We start from the raw sequence: 27,865 nt of genomic DNA on the forward strand, positions 1-27,865 counted from the left end.
TATTTTGACTGGCAAGAGATTTATTTAAAAAAAAAAAAAAACTAATAATAAAAATGTGTATTACTAAATCATTATGGCATTTTCATACACAGACAAAAGGCCCTCATAACAAACTGTACAATCAAAAGGCCCACCAAGAAAAATATATTTTGGTCATGAGATTGAATGCGGAGAATGCAAAAGATGAAAACAAATAATGAAAAAAAATCATATACTTAATTGTCTAACATTCCAGTTAACATTTCCTGTGCGACAGGAAGTGGGCGTGACTCTGTACAGGAAGTGCCGTGGACACACCGAGAGGCCACTTTTGCTCTGCAGTCTGTGTAAACATGATTGTATTGCTAAGGCTTTCTCTCTAAAAAAAAGGCATTTATAAGAATTAAAATAAAACTCTTATCTCCTCCGAAACAGTCTGGTCCAACACAATATATTACATTTATTTCAGAAACAGAGTATAATGAAAGATAAAGGTTAAAACGTGTGAGTGGTTCCCTTACACATACAATTCAAAGAATTAGATGAGAGTCGATTCAACAGTTTGTTGTTGTTGGATGATACAGTGCATACAGTGCATATGAAGTCATTACGGCTAATGACAGGAAAACCTAATATGAAAAATGACATTGTAGGTCGCTACTCATTTTAGAAAGGAAACTGCCCTTTGGCACCTGTATTATTTGTATGAAATGAGCTTAAAGGGATTCTGTGTGATGTTACAATTAATGTGAAGGAGGAACACAGTCTGAAGCTCATCTAGATGTTACACCGGAGGTGCACTATAACGGACGTCCGTAAGGAACTTATCGTCTCTCCTGGGCAGTTGAGGTTTCTTCTGGAAGTCTCTCTTCAGAATCATTTCCTCATTGGCGTATATGGGAGCTTCTGCGTCATCGGAGTGGTAGCCAGACTGGTAGCCGCTGGTCTGATTGGATGACTCGGACGCTAAAGACTCCTTACTTTTGCACCGCAGAAGTGGGCTAAGGAGGGAAGCACACAAATTTAAATGGCTGTGGAATCTTCCTGGTTTTAGTGTCTGTATTAAGTCCATATTTACATGTCAATGTTGTCAACCAAAACTAGAAAACTTTTTATGCGCTTTTGGGTCCTGAACAATATTTTGAAAACAAATTTGCAAACATTTTAAAAACAATTTTTTAAACTGCAAGAAACAATGCCACTATTATTTCCATGTAAACTACAAAAACGGGAATCTATGAAAATGGAGACGTCATGCAAAGTGCGAGTACTTGACAAACACAACAACAATGTTGGCCTACAGGACTGTGTTTGTGCTACTCAAGATACTGAGTTTATTAAAGGAAAACACCACCGTTTTTCAATATTTTACTGCGTTCTTACAGTACCTAAACTTAGACTAATTAATACATACCTATCTTTTATCAATGTGCGCCCCTTATCTTTGTACAGCGCGTTGTGAATGTGTTAGCATTTAGCCTAGCCCCATTCATTCCTTAGGATCCAAACAGGGATGAATTTAGAAGCCACCAAAAACTTCATGCTTTCCCTATTTACAGACTGTTGCATGAGTATGGTGGCACAAAATAAAACGTGGCAATTTTTTAAGCAGATAAAAAATTTGAACAGTAGAACTCTATTGCATGGCGGAAGAGCACTTAGTTTTGAGCGCTTCGACTTCAGCGCCCAGTAACACGTTTTATTTTGTGCCACCATACTTACTAATGGCGCTTTTCCATTGCATAGTACCCCACGGTTTAGTTTAGTTTGGGTCGGGTCAGTTTACTTTTGGGAGCTTTTCCATTGGGTGCAGTACGTAGTACCCGATACTTTTTTTCGTACCACCTCGGTTGGGGTTCCAATCGACCCGAGCTGATACCAAACGTGACGCGAAAACACTGTAGATCACTGATTGGTCTGAGAGAATCGTCACGTCATCGCTATAATGTAAATATTAGCTTTAGCTTACTGCTAGCTTGCGCTGTCTCAAGCAAACATGTTGTTATTTGTGTTCTGCTATATGTTTCCAAACACCCTTTTAGCGATGAAAAACATCCACAGGTTGAGAATCCGGGACACCATAACAGTTTTTTCCAGACTTGCAGTTTGTGGCGGCACATTCGCGACGTGCACGTCCGCATTATATATGCTTAAATGCAACTTGAATGAGGCTCAGCGGAGCGCCGTCGACTGACGCCACGGGTAGGGTGTTTGAACAGAAACTGTCATGTGAGACAGAGGTAGTTATAAACGCGATGTGCAAACATCTATTTGTGGTGGCCAATTTTAATTTTGTGGCAGACTGAGAAATAAATGAATGTATGGGAATGTACAACAACGCTCTCACGTGTATGATGTCACAGCAGTAGGCAGCGTAAATATAACGACACGCCTATAATCTCTCCCACTCCGAAGTGATACTAAACTCGATGGAAAAGCTAACCACGCCAAAGTGAGATGAGCTGACCCGACCCAAACTAAACTAAACCGTGGGGTACTTTGCAATGGAAAAGCGCCATAACAGTCTTTAAATTGGGATATCATGGAAGTGTTTGGTGGCTTCTTAATTCATCCTTGTTTGGATCCTAAGGAATGAATGGGGCTAGGCTAAATGCTAACACATTCACAGCGCTCTGTACAAAGATTAAGTTCACCATGTAAATGTATCTTAAGATCAAGATTGTGTGTTGCTGCTACTGTACATCTCACCTGAAATTTGGTGTTCTTTGCACATGTCGATCCAGAGCTTTCATCTGCTCACGTGATAAGCCCACTCCACGGTCCATGTGACCGTTCTGTATGGAGATCATCATTATTTTTATTATTGTAAAACATGCATTTTTGTTACACAAAATGTTTTGCAAGGTAATCTCCGGTAAATTTGCTATTCAACAGGTAACAGCAGCAAGGTCATGGGTTTTATTTCCATGCATTGGATTACAGGGTTTGCAAGGCATTAATGCAAATGTGGTAACATCTAAATAAGTGCCAGTCATAAACACTGGTTGCTTTAAGTTACACCCACCAAGTCATTTTTTTAAGCTCATGTATAAATAGCTCCTTAAGGTAACATTTTCACGTTTTACAGTGTCAACGGCTAAACTTGATCTTTGTAGGGATTAATAAGTAGATCCTAGTTGTATTATGTTGAGCTCATTTACCATTACTGCAGTGTGCTCCAGGGGGATGTCCTCAAAAGTCGTCATAGTTACTGGCACTCCACAACTGTTTGTCTGTTGCGGTAACCTGTCGGGAGAGAAACGAGTGTGACTATTGTTAGATTTCTTTGACAAAAGAAAGGTTTAACACATTTTATACTGAATTCCCTACTGAAAAATCCAGCTAAGAGCAGCATAAGCTGGTAGCTGGTTTAAGGTGGCACTAGCTGGTTTAAGCTTAAAAAATGACCAAAACACAGCTAGACCAGCTTGCTACACCAGCAAAACCAGCTAAAACAAAGCTGGGAGACCAGCTTAAACCAGCTCACCATCTTATGCTGGTTTTAGCTGGATTTTTCAGTAGGGTTGTCAGCTCCTCTTCAGCAATAGACCCATATAATTGAGGCTCGAAAGGTTATAATTTAATCCGACTGATGTTAAGTTTGTTTTATGATTCCACGAACAACACAAAAACACCATGACACTTGACAAAGAAGATAGTGAAAACTAACCCCATAGGTGGAGCATTATCATAGTGGAGCTGGGCCTCCGTTCTGCTCGCTTGTAAAGTTATTTTAGATGTAGCATTGAGGTGAGGGGCCTCTGAATCCTCTTCCACATCTCCGTTTGTCAATGGGATGTAATCCTTTCCATCCTTACACACAGAAGAGATATGTATTAAATCACAAATAAATCACATTCAATATTAGAAAGAAAAAAAATTACACACAGACACAAAGACAAGCCTAACCTGTTGAGCGCTGGCTTGTAGCAGATTTCCAAGGTGCTCAACTAACTGAGTAAAAGTTGGCCTTTCTTTAGGTCGGTCAAGCCAGCAGTCCAGCATAGTCTGGTATCTGGAAGAATTTTAGATGGATTAGTTACATTGTCCCCTGTTAGATACAAAACTGACAACATAAACCCACCAACAACATAACATGAAGCCAGTTGTAATCACACAGTACTACGGTACAGTATAAACTACTGTAGATGTAAGGGTTCCAAAATTAAATCTTAAATTATCGATTTAAAGGGTTCATTTATTTAAAAAAAGTCATTATTTACTCTCTATCAAGTGTAAATATATTTAAATTAATAATGTGGGTTTTTTGTTTACAATGGGACTGCATAGTGACTAACTCTTTTCAAGCTTTAAAATGATGAAAAAGTATCATAACTGCAGGGCATTAAATAGCCTACAGCTTGTGCTGTATATTCAAGTGTCCTGAAGGCGTACGAACAACTAAAATTAGAGATGCACCCATATAAAACTTTTCAACAATACCGGTAACCGATTATTCAGACTTATATCTGTCGAAGGTGATACCAATAGTTTGGTGGTTATATTGACTTTCATTTACTAAATCCTGAAGATTAAAGTCATTTGTTTGGAATATTGTGGTATTTTTTCCACAAATGACTTATCTGTGAGCTTCATTATTTAAAAAAAAAAAAAATGAATGTGCCCTCATAATCTTTAAAGGGGACACATCATAAAAATCTGACTTTGTCATGTTTAAGTGCTATAATTGGGTCGCCAGTGCTTCTATCAACCTAGAAAATGTGAAGAAGATCAACCCAGTAACTTAGTTTTGGTAAACCATTCTCTGCAAGCATGTGAAAAAATTAAGTCATTTAAATTTGTCTCCCCTTGTGATGTAAGAAAGGGAATATACCGCCCCTCAATCTGCAACCACACCACTGCCATTTAGTGCAGAGATCAGCTAATTTGCATATAAAAGGACACACCCAAAAACGGCACGACGAATGTAACAATCTTTCTTTATTTCCGGTCATATGGTATGGCAGGTGGGCGGGGTCCGGAAGAAGATCGCTGTGATTAGCAATTAGCAACACAACCCAACTACAAATAATCAAATCTGATATCAATAAACAAATTGAATCCAGCCCTGCCTTATTTCATTTCAGAAGCCGGTTTCACTCGGATATACGTCCCCACAAGAAAAATTATGCAATTGCTAAAATTTTCTGAATGATATTCATTTGTATACTGGCCATTAATACTGAACCTTAAACCAGTGATGTTTCTTTACATTTTCTATACACATTCATGCAAATTCATTGCATTTTTCTGTTATTTTTTGATTGACATGATATATTTGGCCATGGCAATAGCTTATAGTGTGAAAAATAGCTTTTATTGATACTGAATATTAGTGCAATATTGGTGCATCTTTAACTAAAATATAATCAATTTGTTAATATAACACTGTTAGATGAAAGTTTCGACCTTTGTTTGTTTTCTTTATGCGACGCAAACAACGCATTAATGCCATAGGACACTTTAAGTATATGGCACTCATAGTCATTTAGTTACGTGTAATAATGCTGTTTAATAATGTTTGGATTCTTTTGAAGCTTGAAGAGGCAGTCACCTTTCACTGCCTTCATAAACAAAACAATCCAAAAAAAATCATGAAAAGTCATCAGGGGTTTTAACAACATGGGGTGAGAAAAATAAGGACAAAAAAATATTTTTGGTCTCCATCGTTAGTAAACTGAATAACCTACAGACTATTGCTCAAATTATATTAAACCCTCACAGTAAACTATACTGATATGGCTGGACTACTGTACACAGATCCGGAACATCCACTGTTACTGTTTCTTTTTGACAGTCATGTAGTTTCAGACTAATCTAAAAGTTTGTAATAAAAGTGTTTTTAATTACATTTCAGGTGTGGCGTAGTCTGGAGCTCTCATTCTGGTTCCTTCCTTTAGCCTCCTGCAGAAAGATTCATCAATACACACACCCGGGTACGGCGATGCACCTGCACCAAAGGAGATCAGCAAATGTCAGCTAAGTACAGAAGGACTAATCAGTTCATAACATATCAATGCTTCTTTTACCCAGTGAGAAGATCTCCCAAAGCAGCACACCAAATGACCACACATCACTCTGCGTGGTGTACACACGATCAAAGATGGTCTCGGGTGCCATCCACTTCAGAGGAAGACGAGCCTGTGAGGATGAGTGTGAGGAAGAGCATGAAACAGGGGAAATGCTGAAGTGTAAGTAATGAAAAGAGTTAATATTCAATAGTCCTTACATCTCCTTTACGGACATAATCGGGGTCTTTATAAACATCTCTGGCCAGCCCAAAGTCACATATCTTCACCACATTGTTCTCAGAAAGTAGGATGTTTCTGGCTGCCAGGTCCCGATGAATACACTGGCAAACACATAGTAGCCAAAATGATTAACACTAATAGCAATACAGTAGATCTGCACCGGAGCTGCCAAGTAAATTGCTATCTGGAAAGCAACACTTTAGTAAACTATTAGTAAACGTTCAAGATTACGATGTACAGTGAAAATGAATTGATGCGTGTGTACCTTTCTGGAGGCAAGGAACTCCATGCCTTTGGCAACCTGGAAGCTATAGCTGATGAGATCCTCCATTGTCAGTTGATCCCAGTCTGAACTCTCTGTACATAGATTACATATTGATTATGAGTTAATATATGAAATGTAGATTTGTTAAAGGAACCTGTTTTAGTTTTAGTATTGGACTATGTCTACACTTGGTAAGTTTATCTTGGATGATCTGGGACTGAGTGATGAACTACTAAACTATTTCAAAACAGTCCAGGTAGTCTGATGTACCTTGCTCATCCTGCACATGGTTTGTATTGGTCTCCTCTCCAAGTCTGGTGCACACCGCAGTGCCAGTGCAGATGTCCAGGCGAGTACTAGTTCCCAGACCCAGATCCCCCTCACACAAGTCCACTTCCTGCCGTACCTCCCTTTGGCTCTGCCGTGGCGTGCGCTTCTGAAACGCAGATGGATCAGTTTCCATTGTTGTTAAGTAAGCATGGCAGTCAGGGTCAAACATTACCAACACGTCAGATCTGTGACTACTGTATCACATAAATACTAATGCAGTACACTTGGGTACACTTGGGTACATTGTGTGCAAGAAAGAACAACGGCTTTAACCTTATAAAAATAAAAACAGAAGCCTGACAATTATTTGGCTGTTACTCAAGGTCTTGTATGAGGCTTTTGTGACCACATCAGAGGAAAATGGAATATTGTTAAAATAATGCCCTGCTGGGTCACACCAGAGGCAAAACTGATAAATATGTTTAAAATAGGCAACGACTATTTACAGTAAGTGCAAATAGCAATAGCTACTGTTTACACTATACAGTAAGTGCAAATATAGATAGGGGTGAGCAAATTTCTTAGGGATGTTCAATTTACAGTAGGTGAAAAAAGTTTTATTTAATAAATAAAATAATTACATTTCCGATAAGGGTAAATAGTAATTTATATTGGCAGATACTATTTGCACCTCAGTGTTTTTGTAGATGCAATAATTGACACAGAGTGTAAATGATTATATTTATGATAATTATTAAATGGATGTTGCATTATTAGGAGAATAGAAGCCCTCCCTACCCTTCTCGATAGGAAAAGGGAAAACGAGGTTGGCAAAAGGCGAATTCAAACCAGCAACATCAAGCCAAACGTCAGTCCCACAAGCCATACGGTCTACACACTAAAGCCATTGATTTCTGTGCGTCGTCTTTTTACTTTCGTGGTCCAACCAGACATTGGTGGGTGGAGCTAGTCTAAGTGTCCCTCCCTGTTTGCACTTACTGTAGTGTAAATAGACCCTCCATTTAAAATATGAGTACAATAGGTGCTGCTTCTACTAATCTATGGGCATTTTACCTTGTATGGGCTGTAATTTCCTCGCTTGCTTTTCAAATAACTGGAGAGGTTACCATTTTTACAGTACTCCACAATCACCATCAAGGGTCCTATAATAGTGAATAAGAGAGTGAGAGAAAAGATTTTATTTGAAAACCTATTTGCCTTTTATTTTATTTAAAAACACATAAACATTAAAGGAATAGGTCACAGAAATGTACTTGCTCCAAACCTGTATATTTTTTTATTTCAATAAAAATAGAAAAATAACCAAACAGCACTGGGGCACCATTGACTTCCATTGTATTCTTTTTTAAATGGTTCCCCAGATGTGCTTGTTCAGAAAACATTCTTCAAAATATCTTCATTTGTGTTTATTAAAAATATAAGTAAATGATGACAGAATTTTCGTTTTCGGTGAACTGTCCCTTTAAAACACATTTTGTTGAACATAGTGTGTGCCTGGCCCTGTAGTAAAGTTCAGATTGGAAGGGAATCAAGAGATATAAAGAAGATATGTAGAGGAAAACATGTAAACTCACCTCCTTGTTTGGTGCAGGCTCCTAAAAGGTTTACCACATTAAGATGGTGCCCAATGTGGATGAGAATCTTCAGCTCAGACATCAAAGCGTGGTACTCACTGGCAGTGGCACCCTCTGTTGGAATTTGGGAACATTGCAGCCAAGTGTGTTAGGATATGCAGGTCATGCACAAGGGAGCATACTATATATATAAAATGTATAGTCGTTTGTAAATGTGTATGCATGTACTCAATTTTATATATTGCATAACCTATGTTTACAGTTGCTATGAATTAAAATGTTCACTATTCAAATGATCAAATCTGAAACATTGACATTGTTAAGAATTGGCATAAAAGATGAGACTTTCTTGTGAACAAGATGCTTACAAGATTCTTACTTAACTGTTATACTGTTAACATAAATTGTAGAAAATTATAAAAACAAAAAATACTAAATGCAACGTATAAACCGCATCCACAGCAGATGTGAGATCAGAGAAGAGCAGCTTTATACCCTTAAGCATCTTCACTGCAACCGTAGTGCAGGTGGTGGCCTTCTCAATACCATATGCAGTCGCTTCTACAACTTGACCAAATGCTCCTCTGCCCAGCGGCTCCCCTGGAAAATACATTTGTGAACAACTTGACATGTGCATGTATAGTAACATATTTGGGGTTATTTGTATTTAATTGTTTAAATGTTGATATTTCATTATTTAGCCAACATCAGAGATGATGTATCAGCAAGGTTCAGTCTTACCTAATTTCAGTCTGTCACGAGGGAATTCCCATTTGCTGGCATCATAGGTCAGTCTCTCACAGTGTCCGTCCATTGGCATATCATCTGAGTCAAGGATCATTGACAGGTAGCCGGTTTTTAGATCTCCATCATTAGGCTGTAAAAAAGGAGTAATGAAAAATTAAGGAGGAAGTTGGAAAGAAGAGAGTGAAATTTGGATAAAACAATCTGGAGGGCTACTTTTTGATATTTATCTACTGTTGATATGTTTTATCACTGTTTAAAATGTTAACATATGTGAAAGAAGCCAAGCTAATATAAAAAATGCAATAAGTAAATATTACAATTGAGACTATTAATAGAATGTGCTTTGGCGGGCACTTCACAGACTCTGTGCGGGCAACCTGGCGCCCGCATGCACCATGTTGGAGACTGCTGGTCTTGTGTTTAGTTTACATAAAATTGTTTTTCAATTTTATAATTGTGGTTTAATCTATTTACAGATAACTAAACCCCTAAACGACACGTATAAACAAGACAAACTGTGATTGGTTGCATTTCATGTCAGACGGTCTAAGTAGGCGGTTCTTGCTTACAGTAAGCTGCGATCAGGACCAGACTTCATACAGCAAGTCAAAAGTCTGGCTACATGAGATCATGGTGTCCCAGAATCTCCCGTGCTGTTCTGTTAAAAACCCACTAATGAGTTGCTGGAAGCTACCCCATCCCTACATACTGCCGAATTAAGGCCAGGGTACCACAGGGGCGACGTGACACTAAAGAGCAGAATGTGGGCTGAGCACACAATAAAGACAGCCTGGACAGTCACTTCAAATCAGTCAGAGAAGAGCAATGTGTGCACTTGTGAGCATACAGAAGTGAGGGATGGACTGGAATGTTACCCGTTTCCTGTTGCGAATGACGAAGACAATAAGGAGCCAGAGGAACATGGCGATGACCACAGCACCAATGGGCATGATCAATTCAACATTCATCTTCTCTTCAGCACCTGTTGGATGGATCACATGATCACATAAACTTTTGACTTATCTTTAACCCAAATGTTTAATTACCAATAATGATTTGAAAAAAAAAAGTGTATTGGTTCCTTTTTTTAACTATTAAAGGAAGTCTGCACTTTTTTTGAAAATATTATAATTTTCCAGCTCCCCTAGAGTTAAACATTTAATTTTTACCATTTTGGAATCCATTCAGACAATCTTTGGGTCTGGGGCTAGCACTTTTAGCATAGCTTAGCATAATCCATTGAATCTGATTGGACCATTTAGCATCACACTCAAAAATAACCAAAGAGTTGCGATATTTTTCCTTTTTAAAACTTGACTCTTCTGTAGTTACATTGTGCACTAAGACAGATGGAAAATTAAAAGTTGTGATTTTCTAGGCAGATGTGGCTAGGAATTATACTCTCATTCTGGTGTAATAATCAAGGACTTTGCTGCAATATTACAATAATATTACGCAGCAGCCGAAAATACCTTAATATAAATAAATAAAATGTTTTCGGGCATTTTTCTGTCAGTCTTAGTACACAATGTATAGAAGAGTCAAGTTTTAAATAGGAAAAATATTGAAACACTTTGTTTATTTTTGAGCGAGGTGCTAAATGGTCTAATCAGATTCAATGGATTATGCTAAGCAATTAGTGGAGTGTCCCTTTTATATTTGTTTATGATAAGTTTATAAAACAATATCATAAATCTCAAAATATTTCACCTGTTTAAAAAATCTGATTTTGTTATTAAACCAAATAAATGTTTCTATAAAGAAAGGCATACATTCTTTGTGACAACCTGCCAGGAAATATTTGTATTCAGCTGGGCGTTTATGATAGACACAATCGCAAAGCATTCGAATTGTGTGCTGACCTGATATTTAATCCAATCAAAATAAGCCTGAACATTAGACAGCAATTGAAGCCAAAATCAACCCGCAGGAATTGGTTAACATGAAAAGGTAAAAAGTGCCATGTTCTCTTATCTACATTACAGCATGCGACTGGTCAGTGGAGATATTGAGGACCGAGTTTATTTCTCTCTTTTTCTCTTCCGCTCTTTCTTCGCGTGAGAACCGCACTCCTTGTTAGCAGGCCTTACTGGCGTGTGACTGTCGCCTTTGCGTTGACACATCAAGTAGAAACAGTGATGTTGAGAGATGAGTCACGTACACACTGTGTCTGTTTATGGCTGCTATTTATGTGTCTCTCTGTTCTGTTATGTGTGTGATGTGAACGACTGAAAGAATGCCTAGATGCAAGTGACTCGACCAACGATAAAGAGAGAGAGAGAGAGAGAGAGGGTGGGTGGGTCAATTTACTCTTCTTTTGTGTTCTGGGATTTTGTTTTGTTTCCTTTTAGCACTCCGTAAAGGATGTGCGCTAACAGAGTCCCCTTCCTGACTGACTAAAGAGAGCTATTTTTGCCCCAGGGCTTTGATTAAAACACAATCTCTACTCAAATCCGGATTAAAGTCACTGAACTCGCCTCAAAGCAGTGACAATTTTAGACACCTCCTCTTAAAATGTGTCTTTGATGGCATGGGCACAATGTAATATTTGGAGTTACAATTTACAATCTAGTGCTGGGCATTCCCACAAAGATCATTAAAAGTTAATGGAAAATAAAGCAATAATCTCCCTGAAGCCATAGTTTACAGTGAATTTACTGTACAAAAGCTAATGACGGCATGACGTGGTAACTTTATTCACTGTAAACCATTCATGGGCTTGTGACGTTTGACGTCATGCAACCGATCTCAAATGCCATAGGGAAATAACAAAACGATCACGCTTACATACACTCGTATCATAATGCAAAACTCCTAAAAACACCCGATCCTAATTTTTATCTCCATAACAAAATCCAAGATGATCAGACACGAACTCTGATTTTTTAAAAATTATCAATATATTGCGGTTGGTGATTTGGTGAATATGGAGACTACGGTGTACATTGTGAGTTTATAAAATGTTCGCTTAAATGTGTGATATGAATAAATAGTGCTCATAAATGGCTGTTTAAATAATATCCTATTAAAATGAGTGGAGGCTTGGACCCGGAAACAATATTACATCATGACTTATAGGATTTTCACTTAAAAAAAGGTTATTCCATATGCCTGGCAAAGTCACAAAAATGTAATGATATTACGGATATATTAGGGGCGTTTTCACCAAAGCATTTAAGCGCGGCGGAAAACTTTGTTGTTGTTCAATGCACCGGTTTGTTGTTGTGGTATTTGTCCTGCACCTCCACTACTGTGATTGGACGGATGGCTGAGTGAAAAGTAACACTGATGAGCCAAAGTTAAACGTTTTAGGCTCTGTCCCAAATGGCGCACTTCATGTGGACTTTCGGTCTCATGGCCTTAAATTGCGCATGCTTGCTTAGTCTACGAGTCCGTAGGATGTCCCATTTGTCATTTTTACGCTTCGAAGTGTACTCATCAGCGCCCCCTTTGCACCCTTGATGCGTTCTTGTGCGAAGCATTGCACTGCTGCAGGCTCCATGCACTTGACCAACCAATCAGGTGACGAATAGGAGGAGTTTACACTGATGTGCAACTTCTCTTCCTATTTCCAGCGTAACGCTCAAGTCTGTCCCAAAATACCTTTCTGGTGCACCCTCATGAATTGTGTCAAGGGTCTCTAAAGTCTCCACTACATAATGTCATCAAAGTGTGGACCCTCTGGGAAGTCCACAAGGTGCCATTTGGGACAGGGCCTTAAACTCTGGGGGCTCAGAGCTGGGCATGAAAAAACACTGAAAGCCTTGGCACTCAGCGTGGACAAAGCTGCTGACGATTCTGAAAAGCGCAGCGCTTCCATTGGAGACAATTGAAAACATACGCCGACCGCGGGCGAAAATGCCTTGGTGTATACAACCCCTTGTTCTTCCAACAAAGCAATATCGTTTTTCAGAAATAATTGAACAAAGTGGTTGCCAAGCACCAAAAATTAGCATGGCTGAACCAATCATAATCAAGGACTGAACTATCCATTTAGTAATTCATTTTTGAGGCAATGAAAAGGAGTCCCTTAAAGGAGAACACCACCGTTTTTCAATATTTTACTATGTTCTTACCTTAACTTAGACAAATTAATACATACCTATCTTTTTTCAATGCATGCACTTAATCTTTGTACAGTGCCTCGTGAATGTGTTAGCATTTAGCCTAGCCCCATTCATTCCTATGGCAAGTACAGAATAGACTTACCATCTACAATGATACGGGCCTTATCAGAATCACAGCCATGCTGGTTACAAGCTGTACATACATACAGACCGCTGTCTTCTTTTTTCACCCGTTGGATGGTCAAGACACGATTTGACCTTTTAAGAATCACACCTGACAAACATCAACATGAATGTTACCATATGCCCTAAGAGAGTAAAATGGGTTAGGTTTACGTGTGTGACATCATAAGCTGTAAAAGCAGCTCTTTAACACTATAAAAAAACATCACTGGTTTTGTTTCTACTGTAAACTGTGGTAGGCCGCATGTTCAACCCCAAATTAGAGATAGATACTGTTTGGAATAGTTGGCTTAGAATTGGGATCAAAAGTTAGGAAAATAAAAATAGTTGGCCTTAGAGATTGCTAAAACCTTTGGTTAGGCACATACATATAGTATACAAGTCCCAACAGCTGTTTCCTCTAGCCAAAGAATTTTCATACAGACATGCAAAACAACCCTGAGTTTGTGGCCATTCATAGATTTTTCCACAGTTCACAAAACTACAAACAGAGCTCTTGAATTTTGATGCTTTTCCCAAAATGTTCCCCTCACCTGATCCCTCTATGACAGTGTGGTTGTCTTTCGTCCACACCACATGAGGGGTTGGCGTTCCAGACACCTCACACACAAGAGTCGTGGAGTCGCTCACATTTACCCTCTGGTCAGTAAGATTGGTCACAATTCTGGACATCTCAAGAGCTGCAGAGCAAAATGAGCCGCTGTAATGGACATTCACAACCACTGCAATGCAATTCAACTTAATGACTTTATAGTGCATTTAGTGCCTGAATCATGTCCATTACAATCCTTAAGTAAATTATTGTATAAAGCTTGCACAGCTAAAACCTGATCACACTAAAAGCACTGTATGTAGCTGAATGTCTGACACACCTCTAAGTCTGAGATTGTGAAGTAGGCATGTTCTCTCACTGGTCCGCCCGTTCTCCACCTGGCACGCGTAGAGGCCCTGGTCTTTCATAGCGGCATTTGAAATGAGCAGGTCCAGTGTTGTATTGGTGCCCTGCAGGCCTAATATGGTAACATTTGGCTGGAGGGGTGGTACCAAAGTGAGGGTGTCACAGGGCACGGCCGCTTGAAGAGCATTCGGGTTGGTTATGTTTATTACTCGATACCAACGCAAGTTAGTGTAGAGCAGTCGATCGGCTATGCAGCGCAATACCACGTCTTCTCCCTCAATAGGGTTGTTAGAGGGTAGCACACTTAGACTTAGAAAACCTGTGAGTGACAAAAGTAGGATGTTAGCATTGTAAGATCAGACTGGCAGTAAGTAATTGAACAATTTTATACCATACGGTATGTAATGTATATGGATATAGTATACAGTAATACAGGTTAAGCTTCTCAGCTGATGTTACAATTATGAAAAGACTCTTGTGGTATGGAGATGCTGCATTTACTAAAGCACTTACGAGCTACTTGAAACACAACAACTCTCTCATCATTTCCCATCTTGTTGGTGGCAATGCACCTGTAAAGAGCATGGTCAACTGCTTTCTGGATCTTCAGTGTGCTAATAGTCTGTGAAAAAGCACACATTGGTACATCAAAACTAAATCAGAGGGCAATGGATATTTTTTTTTAATAAAATACAGTTCAAATGCCTTGCTTCTATTTTGCATTAAATGCACATGCATACTTACATTTGTGTTATCTTAAAGTCATAATATGAGCAAGAATTTGAATTGTATTTGTAAGGTAAAGCCAAAAAATATTTTACAATTTTAGTATTAAAATTGTGTTCCTGTGGCTCAATTAGAGCATTCTGTTAGCAGTGCAAAGGTTGTGGGTTCAATTCCCAAGGAAAATACAGTCATTGAAATGCATAGCCTTGAATGCACAGTAAGTCTCTTTGGATTAAAGGGTCTTCCAAATGCATACTTTTAATGTAAATGTAAATGATTTTAAATGTAAATTATTTTTTAATGACATTGGGTATTTGATGGGGAAATTTGGCTTGGGGAAAATCTGAGAATTAAGATTTTATCCTGGCATGATCTGAGATATTCCAAATATCATTTTGGGTGGTTCAGTGGAAGGGCTTCAATAACTTTTTTGTTAGGGAGATAATTGGGGATGTTTACCTTTAGAGAGCGGTCAGTGATCGATGTGGGGCTGCCGATGGGATTTTTCCCTGTGTTGTTAAATATCTCCCTCCATTTGTCACACTTCACCACATTCTGCTCTGCCTTGGGTCTGTGAATAAACACACATTACATGATTTAAAAAAATATATTTATACAGATTTCACTCTCAATTACCTGATAGTCAAGCTTAATAATGGTTTAAAGGGCTTTTTTACAATTTTGTCTAAACCAGTGGTCTCAAACATGGGCACCAGGGTGTCTGTGAGTCACCCGCCAATGCATTTTATAATAGCCTCAATATTTAATATTTATTTATTTAATTAATTTTAACATATTAACATAATGTTAAAATTTTTTTTTATAATTATCTTTTTTATAAAAAAAATTAAAAAATGTACATAGAAAGGGTAAGGAATGGAACTGAAAAGGATATAAATATATCCGTACATACTCATAACATATTGACACATACAAACATCACATACATACAAAAAAAGTAGAAAAATAAAATAAATAATAAAAAAAATAATAAAAAAACTGGTTTAATCATCAATTTCAATTGGAGTTATGGTCATACAAATTTTAAAAAACAACAAAGTCAGAGGTCTATAATAGAAGCCCAGATTTTAAACAATTATCATTAAATAAATGACGATGATGAACATTAAATAAAATCAACAATTGAGTATCTGTTTTGTTACCACCAGGCCAGGAAATCACAATTTTAAAAATCCTTCATAATTCCAATATTTCGGCTGTGAAACAATGATGCCGCATTTCAAGATTTAAAACATTTGCATGTACATATTGATCTCACAATAAGATGCCAAATATAATAACACATTCAGAGATAAACACCTTGATATACACATCACCAGCTGGCACAATACAGTACAGTATTGCTGCAATAGGCTACTGTCTAAAACCATCCCATAATTCACTCGGCCATTGGTAGTTCATTTTCTACTACTGTTACACATCATGACCAGAGGAATGATCAGAAATATCAATAAACAGGGATCAGGGTTAGACATCAGTTCCTCATACTGTAGGTCAGACCATCAGAGACAAGACAAAGAAAGAAAGGAAACAGAACAAACAGATGAAAAAACACAAAAATAGAACATAGAAACTAAATTGAAAGGTAAGGAGAAGTTTGTTCAGAGTAAACACTTGTTAATAGGACACATTGTGACATTGTGCTATTTTTTCTCGTTTGATCAAGGACAGAGGATTTGAATCCGTCTGGTTTAAGAACAACAGGAAGTTGTGATGAGGTTTACGGATGTAGGTGGGGGTGCAGTCTGAAGATAAGGCTTGCGTGATGGTTGACCCTGAACATTCATTACATGATCACAACATCTTTGGAAGAGGTGTTCTGTGAATGCAGTCTGCCAGTCAAAGTCAACCAAAACTCCTTGATGATGGTTTTTTGGCATAATGGCATGATCTAAATAAGCAATCATTCTGGTTGGCCCAATAACAAAAGTTATTTCAGGATGAATGCCCAATTAGAACAAACCATTCTCATGAACTGAACTGTGGGATGCATTTGCACACCATCCGTCGGTAAACAATTAAACTAACAAAAATTAAAGCAATGAATGGCAAGAAAAAATTGTCAGGGAGCTATATTCAAAACGGGAAACATATTATAGAAATGCGTTTTATAAAAATACAATGAACAACATAAATGAAAAACATCTCAACAAATGCAAATTATATCATTTTCAGCTTTGCTTTCTAACTTCTTTTAAAGTACAAATTAATATGACTAAGACAAAGGTTTCTAAATAAAGAATAGTTTGGTTACTGTTTCCTATTATAGCATGCTGTTTGTAGGGTCATGGGAAATCCTGTTTTTTATGTAATATGATGTGCTTCGGCACGTACTGTACACTACTGTATGAACGGTGTCATACTATACAATTTGTAACCACCAAATACTGTACAGTATGTTTATTATGTAACGTATTATTTCATAAAATAAAGCATATTGAACAGAAAATGACCAATGGATGAAATGTCACTGCTAAAGGTAATTTTTTAAATGACTTAAAGGGCAGATACTATGCAAAATCTACTTTAGAAGGGTTTGGACATAAATGTGTGTTGGCAGTGTGTGAACACAACTACCGTACAATAAGAAACCCACTCCTTTTTAAATCCCCATTAAACCAAAAAGTCCTGCTGTTTTAATTCTCATTTTAATGTGATGTCACACTAATAAAGGCCTGCCCACAGCCACTGACTGATTGGTTTTTACCCAAAAGCTTTTCTAAATTAGTGCTTGTTAGCACGCTGTAGCGTTAATGCGGCTAAAGATACTATTGGGCCTCTTATACACCCAGTGCAATGCAGCGTAATACGCAACGCAAGTGTCTACTTTCAATTTGCCGCAATTATTATTTTCACGTTTAGTGCCACGTTGTTTAAATAGCAAATGCATGCACCCAATTTTGCGCCCATGGGCCTGCTGGTCTAAAAACGTGGTGTGTTCAGGCGCATTGTTGGCGGGTTGCTATTTTGGCGCGTTGCTCAACTAAAATAGACTGCGCTATTACTGTTTTTGTTATTTAAAGAACGCATCAATAAAATGCGCTTATAAATGAGACGACAATGTGCGTATGCTTATTACACCAAAACAATTATTGTTACACAAACGTTTTAAAATATAAAAATTAAAGGATTAGATTGTAAAACCTTATTATTGAGTCGCTTGGAAACAAATAATGACCAATTACAAGACGTTAGAAGGCATAAAGAGCTGCTTCACATGTAGCCTGGTAAGTAATTGAATGTTTTGCTTTAAAAAAAATGCAAATCGTCACTGTCCGATGAAAACCACGTATGTCCATTTTGACGATTTTGAGATTTTTCGACGGATTGAAATTCCAGGATCATTTCCGTATACAGTATACTTCACATATGTAAATGACCAATGAAAAGTTGTGAAATCATGCCATCTGATTTTCAGGTATATCCATTTGGTGTCAAAGCTGTCAATCACGCCGCGTATCTCCCGCTCTGTGGAAGCATCTCGCCGGTCTCGTGAAGTTTCATCGAGCACTGGATAGCCGAAAAAACATAGCCTGGTGAGACAATGACTTTCCTTCATCGAGGTAAATGTTTCACCCCTGACGCCAGGCGTATGTCTAGGAGTGACAAAATGACGGTAGGACTGTGCAAACAAAGTATCTGTCTAGCCTTACCATGTCAGTGTATTGATTCATTGTCACTTCATAGTTTGCAAGAGACTTTTAAGAAATTTATAATTAATATTAAATAAACTAAGCGTATTTAATAAGCTAAGATGTAGGCTATTTAATAAACTGAGCGTATTCATCTGTCAATATGAAACGCGACTTGGCCATTCTAATTAATGTTTGGAAGAACGCGTATCGACCACCGTTACTGTAAAATATGCACGCATGTCCATTTAAACTTAATTTTGGTCAAATGTGGATTATAACATTATACTGGCAAGAATATGGTTACATGTAAAGATGCCGTACCAAGTATGACAACGCTACATTCAACTGCTTTTGAAATACAGTGTTTTTTTCACTTCCTGAAAAGTAACCGTTTTGGACATATGTGAGTTTCATCGGGCAGCGACAAAATATTGCATTTATTTAGAATTTTTTTTATGCTACCCCACGGATTTATTGTGTATGGTGACTTTGTACCTCTGCATATGGCGAGATGAGAACCCTTTTTTAAGTAATGCTTTTTAAAACACGACGCTGTCCGAGTGCTGAAATGTTTTGGCTCCTTTATCTCACTGATATTGTAGGCTATCCATATATGTACAGCAATTAAAAGCCTGCTAATTTTACGTCCATGACTGAAAGAAAACGACTTTTAAAGAGAACTAAAGAGGGTTTAATACAAAAAAATAATAAAATAAAAACAACACAATTTTTTACATCGATCTTCTTCCGCTTAGGTTTTCGGTTTACAAATTCTACCATCTAAAAAGGGATTTGGCATGACGCGAGCCCAACTGGCTTTTAAAGGAGATGAGAGATGAGACTCTCATTGGTTTATTGCAGGTTACGCCCCAAACACTCCCATTACACATTAGGAGAATAGGAACAACCCTTTTAGACTGTGCACTAGGCGCACAAACCATTTTCCCATCGTTAAATTAGCAAAAGTGGATTCGGACACACTGCGGGCCATTGCGCTTTAGATCATGTGCTAAGATCGTTAAAATAGGGCCCAGTGTCTCAGACTGTATTCACAGGAATCAGATCTATTTTTAACCAAAAGTGCTCATTGTCTGCTGGTAAGGGACTGAAGGCAGTAGCTCATTTGCATTTAAAGGTACACACATGAAAATAGCACTTTTTGCTCCCACCCAGATAGGGGCATTTCGGACATACTATAACAAATCATTTGTGTGGTATTTTGAGCTGAAACTTCACTGGCACATTCTAGGCACACCTGAGACTTATATTACATCTTGTAAAAATAGGTACAATATGTGCCTTTAGAAATTTGCTAGCAATATAGTGTGAGTATACGCAGTACACGTCCTGTACATTATAGCAGTAAAGTCAAACAAGTACATAGCTTAAGTGGCATATCACTTACTCAAATCTGATTGGACAGTCCTCCCTGGGCATCCACTGCCATTGTATTGTGACAGGACTGGATCCACCGCTAGCAGTACACCTAAGTGTAGGGCTACTGCCATACATATGAACATCTCGATCCATAGGTACTTCCTTCTCTAATATCTTAGGATGGTCTGTATACATGAACACACAATAACAAATAGGAGTGAGAACAGTCAGAGAGAAGAAAAAGATGAAGAGGAAACAAAAAGTTAACAATACCATTAACCAAAAGCTGAAAGGTTCTCTTTTGCTCCTCTCTGGTGATTTTATTTGTCATGACAACTGTGTAATTTCCAGCATCCTTTTCAGTAACACCGTATATAGTAAGAGATCCTCTGGCAGGCTTCATCCTGTACTCATCCTTCGATATTGGCTGGTCGTTTTTATACCTGAACGAATAGGAGTGAAAACAAGTTTAGTCTCTCAAAATTCATTCTTTATAGTGACAAAACACTCAAACACTCTGTAGGTGTATGGATATGTATTGGCATAATGTATACAAAGCACAAATGCTTCACTCACCACTTGACAGTGGGCTCTGGATAAGCATAGTATTTAACAAGGATTTTTGCCTCTTCAAGGCCAGCGGTCGTCTCCACAGTCTGAAACATCTGATCATTCAGCGCAATAAAAGGCTTCTCTGAAAATATCAAACAAAAAGTGTGATACTTCTTGAAACGCCATATCCTTTAGACTTGATAAGAGTTATGCCATTGAAAATCCCATTACTATAGGCTTTAGCCAATGCTCATTTGGTGAGGCTGAGGTGGATTTGAGATCATGGGCATACCATAGACGATGAGGGAGGCACGTGCAACCTTCTGCATTTGACCGGTGGAGGCTGTGCATATATATTCTCCTGTGTCATGTATGGTCACATTCTCTATAGTGAGGGTATTGGACAGTTCTAAGGAGTTCCACAGCTTCTTCCGGTTGGATTTATCATAACGTGACCGTGGTATTGAGATGTTGACACTGCTCTGTAACAGAGGAGAAAAGAGGTTTAAAACTAGCCAAAGAACTGGTTAATGTTAGTCAAAAAAATGCAGTATCCAAAGGGTTTGAAAGGCTGAATATGCAGTTATTTTTGTGTTCCTGTAGCTAGCAGAGCATTGCTTTAGCGGTGCAAAAGGTCATGCGTTCGATCCCAGGGAACTTACGATAACAGACGTTCACTGTACTGTAATGATTTTTTATGAACAATACTGTCAGTCCAGTTCATCTTTAGTATTGTTTCATGTGTTTTATTTCTTTTTGGACAATGAATTACACTTAAAGGGGTGGTTCAATGGTATTTCATGCATTTTGACTTATTAACACAGTTATAGAGTTGTTTCCTCATGCTAAACGTAGGCAAGGTGTCAAAAAAAGCAAGTTGGGCGTGTTACAGAGTATTTCTGTGCCGAATGCACTTCGCCAGGGTTCGTACAAGTTTCAGAAAGTTTTTTTCGATTACGGGTCCAGCTGAAGTTTCAGGGGTTTCTATACGTATCACTTATTTTTATGGGCACTTCCTCCGGAAAAACCCCCCCCACTCGTCAATCAGCGGGAGACGCTAGAACTTGCAAACATCAAATCCTGCAACACAGCTTTGTTTAATTTCAAAACTCTACAATGGCACGAAAGAAAAAGTGTGTTTTTGGATGTAAGGAGAAGAAAGTAAGCCTTATGGAAACAATGGATATAGTTTATTATCCGGGGTAGCAGCGGAGTTTTGCGTGTGTGTTTGATGCGCTGGATTTCATTGAAAAGTCCCAATTGGGTCATGAGTTGCATGCGGTAAGTAATACTTCTGTCTTATGTTGGAAATAGGCACGTGCATATTATATAAATAACATGAACATGTAGTGAATCATAATTTATTAGTGTTGTATAGTGTTGCATGACTCGTACTCGCTCCTCCCGTGGTAGTAACTCCTCCTCCTTCATTTTTTCGTACGTTATCGGAAAGATTCGGTAAAGGTAATCTTTCTTTTATAAATCTGAATAAACTAAAGACTCTTCAGAGATATAATGGATGTAATACTACTCTATAGGCACTCCAGATCAACATCAGAAATGCAGAAACACCTAGTGTTATGTGAGCTTTAAAAGACGAGTAGCAAGGCAGAAAGAGTTTGTAACCATTATGTCTCCTAGCAACATTTTAATGGCTGCAGAATTATTTATTAACAATATTATCATGTTTGTGCCATTAACACAATATCGGTAATTATGGGGGTGTATATCACGGTTATTGAACATATGGAAAAATTTAATAGCTTGAATGCACCTTAAGTCGCTATGTAAAATCACTATCTGCCATAATGCACACATGAAAATGTAAACTCATTAGAGCACTTACAATAGTTGATCCATTGAAAAAATAAAGTATTTGTGCTGTAAGGTCTACTGAAAAATTGTCATTTTTTGAGGTGGAAAAACTTTTATCAGTTGATGAACTTCTAAGTATTTCATCAATTAGGTAATGTCCTGGTGTCAAGTTAAACATTGTCATGATTTTATTTCCTGCATCTCCTGTGTACTAAGGCACATGGCATTCATGACTCAAATTTTCTGTGAAATACCAGAGTAACCGCTAGTAATGAATAGAGATGAATAGAAATGTTGAGAGATTATTATACTATACTACCTCCTTTAGTGTTTTGATGTTGCAGACAGATTTAGAAATATGTTTAGTCTTTCTGTCTGTTTCAACAGGCAACAGTAAGGAGACTATGTTTTTTTCGATTATTGTTATTGTTTACTCAAACGCCGGAAGATTGTTTTTAGCTACTGACCTTCTCATGAAGGAAGGTCCACTGAAAGTCGATTCCCACATTAAGCTCAGTATGAGCGGTACAGTTTAGCACAAGCCTCTCTCCCACCGTCAGCCTCTCTTGAGCTGGACTCAGGATGAGGTCATAGATCTTGAATCCTGCGGAAGAGGGAAAGGGGTGTGAGAGACGTGACGGGTGGAGCATTGTTCTCTTGAGACCATGGGCAGCTGATCGCACACCAAATACTTCTATAGTCTCAACAACCTGATGCAGACTTATATCCCGAAACACAGTGATTTATCAATTACACTGTAAATAAGTTAAAATAACTAAAAAATAAAAGTCAGATAAAAAAACATACTGTATGTCCCAAACAGAATTTACTAATTTTTTTTAAACCTTGAATGGGGTAAAGGAAAATACACAGCATTTGGCTTGTTGTCAGTGGTGAAAGGGTCAAGCACTAGATTTAATATGAGCTCTACATAGCATTAGTCAGATTTTTATCAATGATATATAATAGTGTTGTCATCAATAATATTCCAATATGTAATATTAAATGTATTCTATATACATTTTACGGTCCTCAGATCTGTCTTACCTACAACAGCCACAATGTAAGATGAGGACTGATAGGTCTCGTTTTGAATAACGGTTTCGCAGTAGACTACACCGGCATAGCTGACCACATGACTGTCGAGGATAAATCCTCTCTTGCTGTCCCAAAGCACCTCTTTCCCATCAGTGGCTCTTTCTTTTACTGGATACTTCTGTTCAAGGCAAACACCATAAACATATATTAGACATATATACACAAATATAATCCTGAACAATTTGAAAGTCTTGCATTTGAAAATGTGTGAGCATAAACTCACCGTGTAGAGTGTGACGTTTAGGTCCTCCACAGATACCACGCAGGGAATGACCACTCGCTCTCTTTCTTGAATAAACACCACGTCAAAATCTTGAGCCATTCGGACAAATGGCATGCGATAATCTGTAACCAATGAGATGTTTTGTTAACATTTTTACCAGCAAATCTAACATAATTTGAAGTACACTGTAAACCTAATAGTAAAATAAATAAAATAAAATAAAATGTATGTTGTTTTGGTTTTATAGTATATTATATTTTATTTATATATTATTATATTATTTTATAAGTATATTATAGACCTTTGCAGACCATAAAAAGCCAGAAGTTGCCATAGATATATAAATTTAAATGATACTTTACCACATTAACTTTGAACTAATAACTAATATTAGTGCTAATATTCTGACTGCCAATCTCACTGTCATTCACATACAACATTTAACTATTAAGACTGTAACAGAAAACTATTTTTGTAAACAAGGGTGAGTTTTCTTCTTTTGAGCTGTTTTCTTTGCAAGGCTAATGGTGATACAACTTAAATAAGAGTCCACTGGACAAAATTTCCTGAAACTGAATGCTCTAAAAATTGATGTAAAGTGGTCTGTACTGTCTCTAGATGCTTTCTTGTTTTTCACAGTTTTTGACCGAAGCATTTTATGTAGGATATGTTTGATGCTATAACTGATTTAAACTGTGTCTTTCCCTGCAGAAGCTTTTATGCATCTGTGTTGATTTTCATTTCAACATCACCTAATGAAGATTACATTTAGTTTTTCCACAACACTAAGACAAAGTACTACCTTGTACAAAGACATAAATCCCAACAGAAGTGGCCCCATCCTCTTTGGGGAGGTTTTTATAGAAGCAGCGATACTCTCCGGTCTCATTGGCTACTGCCTTTGAGAGGGTTAAATTGCTACAGAACATCCCATCGCCACTACAATCTGATATGATAAGTCGGTTTTCAGAACGGGTTCGGTTGAAAGGTGTAGACCACTCCAGAATCTGGCGCCCCCTGTGTGATGGGCAGATAAGACAATCAGCTGCGTCTAACAATATTTCGAACAAAATTACAAACACTTTATTTTGCATAAAGAACACAAACAGTATCCACTTTCATCTTGAGAGAGAGAGAGAGAGAGAGAGAGGGGGGGGGGGAGAGAGAGAGAGAGAGAGAGAGAGAGAGAGAGAGAGAGAGAGAGAGAGAGAGAGAGAGAGAAGCTTTAGAGGTATATTTTTGATGACATAGTTAACCAGAGACAGGAGTGAGTTTACCTGCAGGTGATCTGTAGTGTATCCGAGGCATTGATTTTAAAAGTCTTTCCAGGGATGTTTAGAGTCGGAGGATCAGGCTCAAACCTGTGCTCTATCGCTGAAAGAAAACACACACAAGAGCCTTTATAAAAAGCAGCTGATAGAAATATTCACCTAAAATCTAGAGTACTGAGGGACTTAAATGAGGATTTCAGTATATGGTTCATATTCTTATCCTGACTTAATTTCACATGTGTCATTTTTTACTATAGTGTTGCCTGTAAAACACTTAATTCCAAATAGACTGGTAATAAAATCTTAAGTTAAGCAGCTTGGATGTACAGATGTATAGCCTATTTTGTTAAATTACATCAAAATAACTTAAACTTGTTTAAAACAAGCCAACTAAGACACATGCAACACTTCACACCATCAGTAAAACAACACTAAATTCTAAAAATCCATCTGAATGTAGATACCATATCACAATTTCTAATTTTAACACAAAAAACCGGAATAGGCATCCTATTTGCAGAACAATAAACCTCAAAAGATATGTAATATATTAGATCAAAAGTAAATAAAACATTTTTTAAAGTACAGCATTCATCTTTTTCAGGGTCTCGGGGCATAGTGTTTAATCCTATACACTTACGTCCAACTTTATCTCCTGTAACTTTAAAAAAAGTCATACAAATGACAGTGTTACTTGCAGCTGGGTTGCCGGTAACTTACCGTGCATTTAAATGTATGTTATTTACTGGCAAGAGTTTGTTCAAAGTTATATAAATTTTAAATATTATCAAGTCTTTATCTTTACAGAATAAAACTATACAATAACAGCATCATGCAAAGCATTCTGGGAACCAGAAATCATCATCAACCTTTTTCTGTTTTTGCTTCAGATTTTGTTTCCCAGAATGTTTTGCTGTTATTTTACTCTTTAAATACAAAGACTTGTAAATGTTTAATGTTTAGTTAACTTTCAACAAAATGTTGCCAGTAAATAACATACATTTAAATCTTCGGTAAGTTACCGGCAACCAGCTGCAAGTAACACTGTAATTTCTACTGATTTTTTTTTTACAGTGAATTCTTATTAATTTTAAAAGCACTTTGGAGATGTTGGTCTCCATACATACATTTTCAATACATTGAAACAGCAGAGTACATGCACAACACACATAACAGAACTGAGTTAAGGCATTTTAACTTCAACCAGCTAGCTCAACAAACTTGTTTTACCTATTGCTTTTGGTCAAAGTTGATGCAGTTCAATTTTAGTTCATGTTTGCATAAGGTAACAGCTTGTATTTAAATTTTTAAGGTTAACAGAGCCTTTTAATGTATTTGGTCAATCATCCTAACAGTCCAAATCATTACTTCTGTCTGTGCAAAAGCAAGGATACAAACAGTCAAAGGGATCTGAGTGTTTGGGACTCTGAATTATTGCCTATGACCTGGGCTGGTTTTATGGTAAGGGATGTAGCAGTTGGTAGGGCACAGCATGGCACAGTGCATTGTACAGAGAAGTGTGATGTGGGACCCTGGGATATTTTTCCACTGGAGCTGCACAGGACAGCGTAGTGGATGTGTCAAAACAGGAAGCAGGGGCAGATAGGCCGGGGCCGTGCTAAATGGCCCCACGCTCCTAAGCCTGATCCAGCACAACCAGCACAGAGAACACACACCCTTTACAATCAATGATAAAACACATGCACTCCATAGAGACTGACGTATTAACCTTTTTTTAATAACATTTGAATTGCTCGCCAATGAAAGAACAATGGTGCTGAAGGCCTGATTGTATCTGATGAATAAGCGTGAAATGTGGGAATCATAAGATAAGGGCAAGAGAGAATCGAAAGATTAACTGTTTTTAGTGTGTAAAAATAATCCTCACCAAGTCAGATTTTGAAATCCTGAATCTAAGCTCAAATTGTAAAAATCTATTTTAAACATAAATAAGCTATATAAGATAATATTTTGCATTGTTCTTAAATCCTTTTATAAAGGTGCTATCAGAACAATGTCATAGACCAATTTTCAACAAAAAGCCTTAAAGTCAAAAAGTTTTTGTGAGACATTAATTCTCTGTAGATATGAAAGGACCCTTTACCCCATGGCGTCAATATTTGACGACACTTGACGCCATGGGGTGAGACTGTGTTAGTCTGGGTAAAAAAACTAGAATGGGATGACAAACTTTTTATTGCTATGATAAAATATAATAAACAGTAATAATAATCATCATTAAAATAATAATTACATGTTTTATTAAAATATCCTAAAAATGTGTAGTGACAACATAACACGGGCTATGCTTCTTTTATTATTTACAAAGATAACTTTCGTACTCCACAAGAGGATATCTAAAGAAGCCTTAATGGACATCATAAAGACAAATTAAATCATAGCAATTAAATTAACAAAGCGTGATACAACTACTGTTTAATTAATTGGTTAGTAGGCTATTAATTGATTAGTATCGGTCTTAGTATTAGTTTCTGCATACTAACACAATTATTTAAAAATTAAGATCCTACCTATAACCAGGCTGATGGTCAGAAGAAAGTCGACGAGAAGAAGAACGTGAGATTTCTTTGCCATCACGCGACAGTAAAGCTGAAGCGTCCCGGCATGAAACCAAACTTTAAAAGTTTAGAAAAAAATAAAACTTAACTCCTCATCACGTTTGTAAAACACTGCTCTGCTCTTCAAGATACGGTTTTAAATATCCTTGTATATACGAAGGAAAAACAAACTATATACGGGAGGAGGAGAAATCCTCGCGTTGCTTTGAAACTGACAGGACAGGAACCTGTTGCGCGCTCACTGATGGGCTCGCGCTGGACAGACGCGCGACTGGAAGTGCGCTCATGGACACGACGAGATGAGGGAGGAGCG

The 27,865-nt window shown here is 37.6% G+C and overlaps 1 protein-coding gene across 1 annotated transcript; it reads right to left on the minus strand.

Moving 5' to 3' along the window:
- kdr (kinase insert domain receptor (a type III receptor tyrosine kinase)) lies at positions 1-27,810 on the minus strand. The gene is made up of 30 exons (XM_065257158.1): positions 27,505-27,810; positions 24,980-25,076; positions 24,505-24,719; positions 23,703-23,824; positions 23,429-23,597; positions 22,849-22,985; positions 20,859-21,048; positions 20,591-20,708; positions 20,288-20,457; positions 20,043-20,199; positions 15,441-15,552; positions 14,769-14,877; positions 14,230-14,574; positions 13,891-14,037; positions 13,317-13,448; positions 9,983-10,089; positions 9,102-9,237; positions 8,856-8,960; positions 8,361-8,474; positions 7,840-7,928; positions 6,766-6,931; positions 6,496-6,587; positions 6,209-6,331; positions 6,009-6,120; positions 5,830-5,929; positions 3,889-3,994; positions 3,650-3,792; positions 3,141-3,225; positions 2,689-2,774; positions 1-980 (listed from the first exon to the last, which is right to left on the minus strand). The coding sequence occupies exons 1-30, from the start codon at positions 27,566-27,568 to the stop codon at positions 764-766; spliced, it is 4,065 nt and encodes a 1,354-aa protein (XP_065113230.1). The 5' UTR covers positions 27,569-27,810; the 3' UTR covers positions 1-763.
- Between the last annotated feature and the right edge of the window lie 55 nt (positions 27,811-27,865).

Source organism: Paramisgurnus dabryanus, chromosome 12 (genome assembly GCF_030506205.2).
Source record: "Paramisgurnus dabryanus chromosome 12, PD_genome_1.1, whole genome shotgun sequence".
NCBI classification, from domain to species: domain Eukaryota; kingdom Metazoa; phylum Chordata; class Actinopteri; order Cypriniformes; family Cobitidae; genus Paramisgurnus; species Paramisgurnus dabryanus.

Excerpts from the sequence above, each read along its gene's own strand:
- kdr (XM_065257158.1), bottom strand. The coding sequence starts at position 27,568 with ATGGCAAAGAAATCTCACGTTCTTCTTCTCGTCGACTTTCTTCTGACC. Across the intron at positions 8,475-8,855 it reads TGCAGTGAAGATGCTTAAGG|AGGGTGCCACTGCCAGTGAG; the intron begins GTATAAAGCTGC and ends AAATTCCAACAG. Across the intron at positions 3,793-3,888 it reads TACAAGCCAGCGCTCAACAG|GATGGAAAGGATTACATCCC; the intron begins GTTAGGCTTGTC and ends TCTGTGTGTAAG.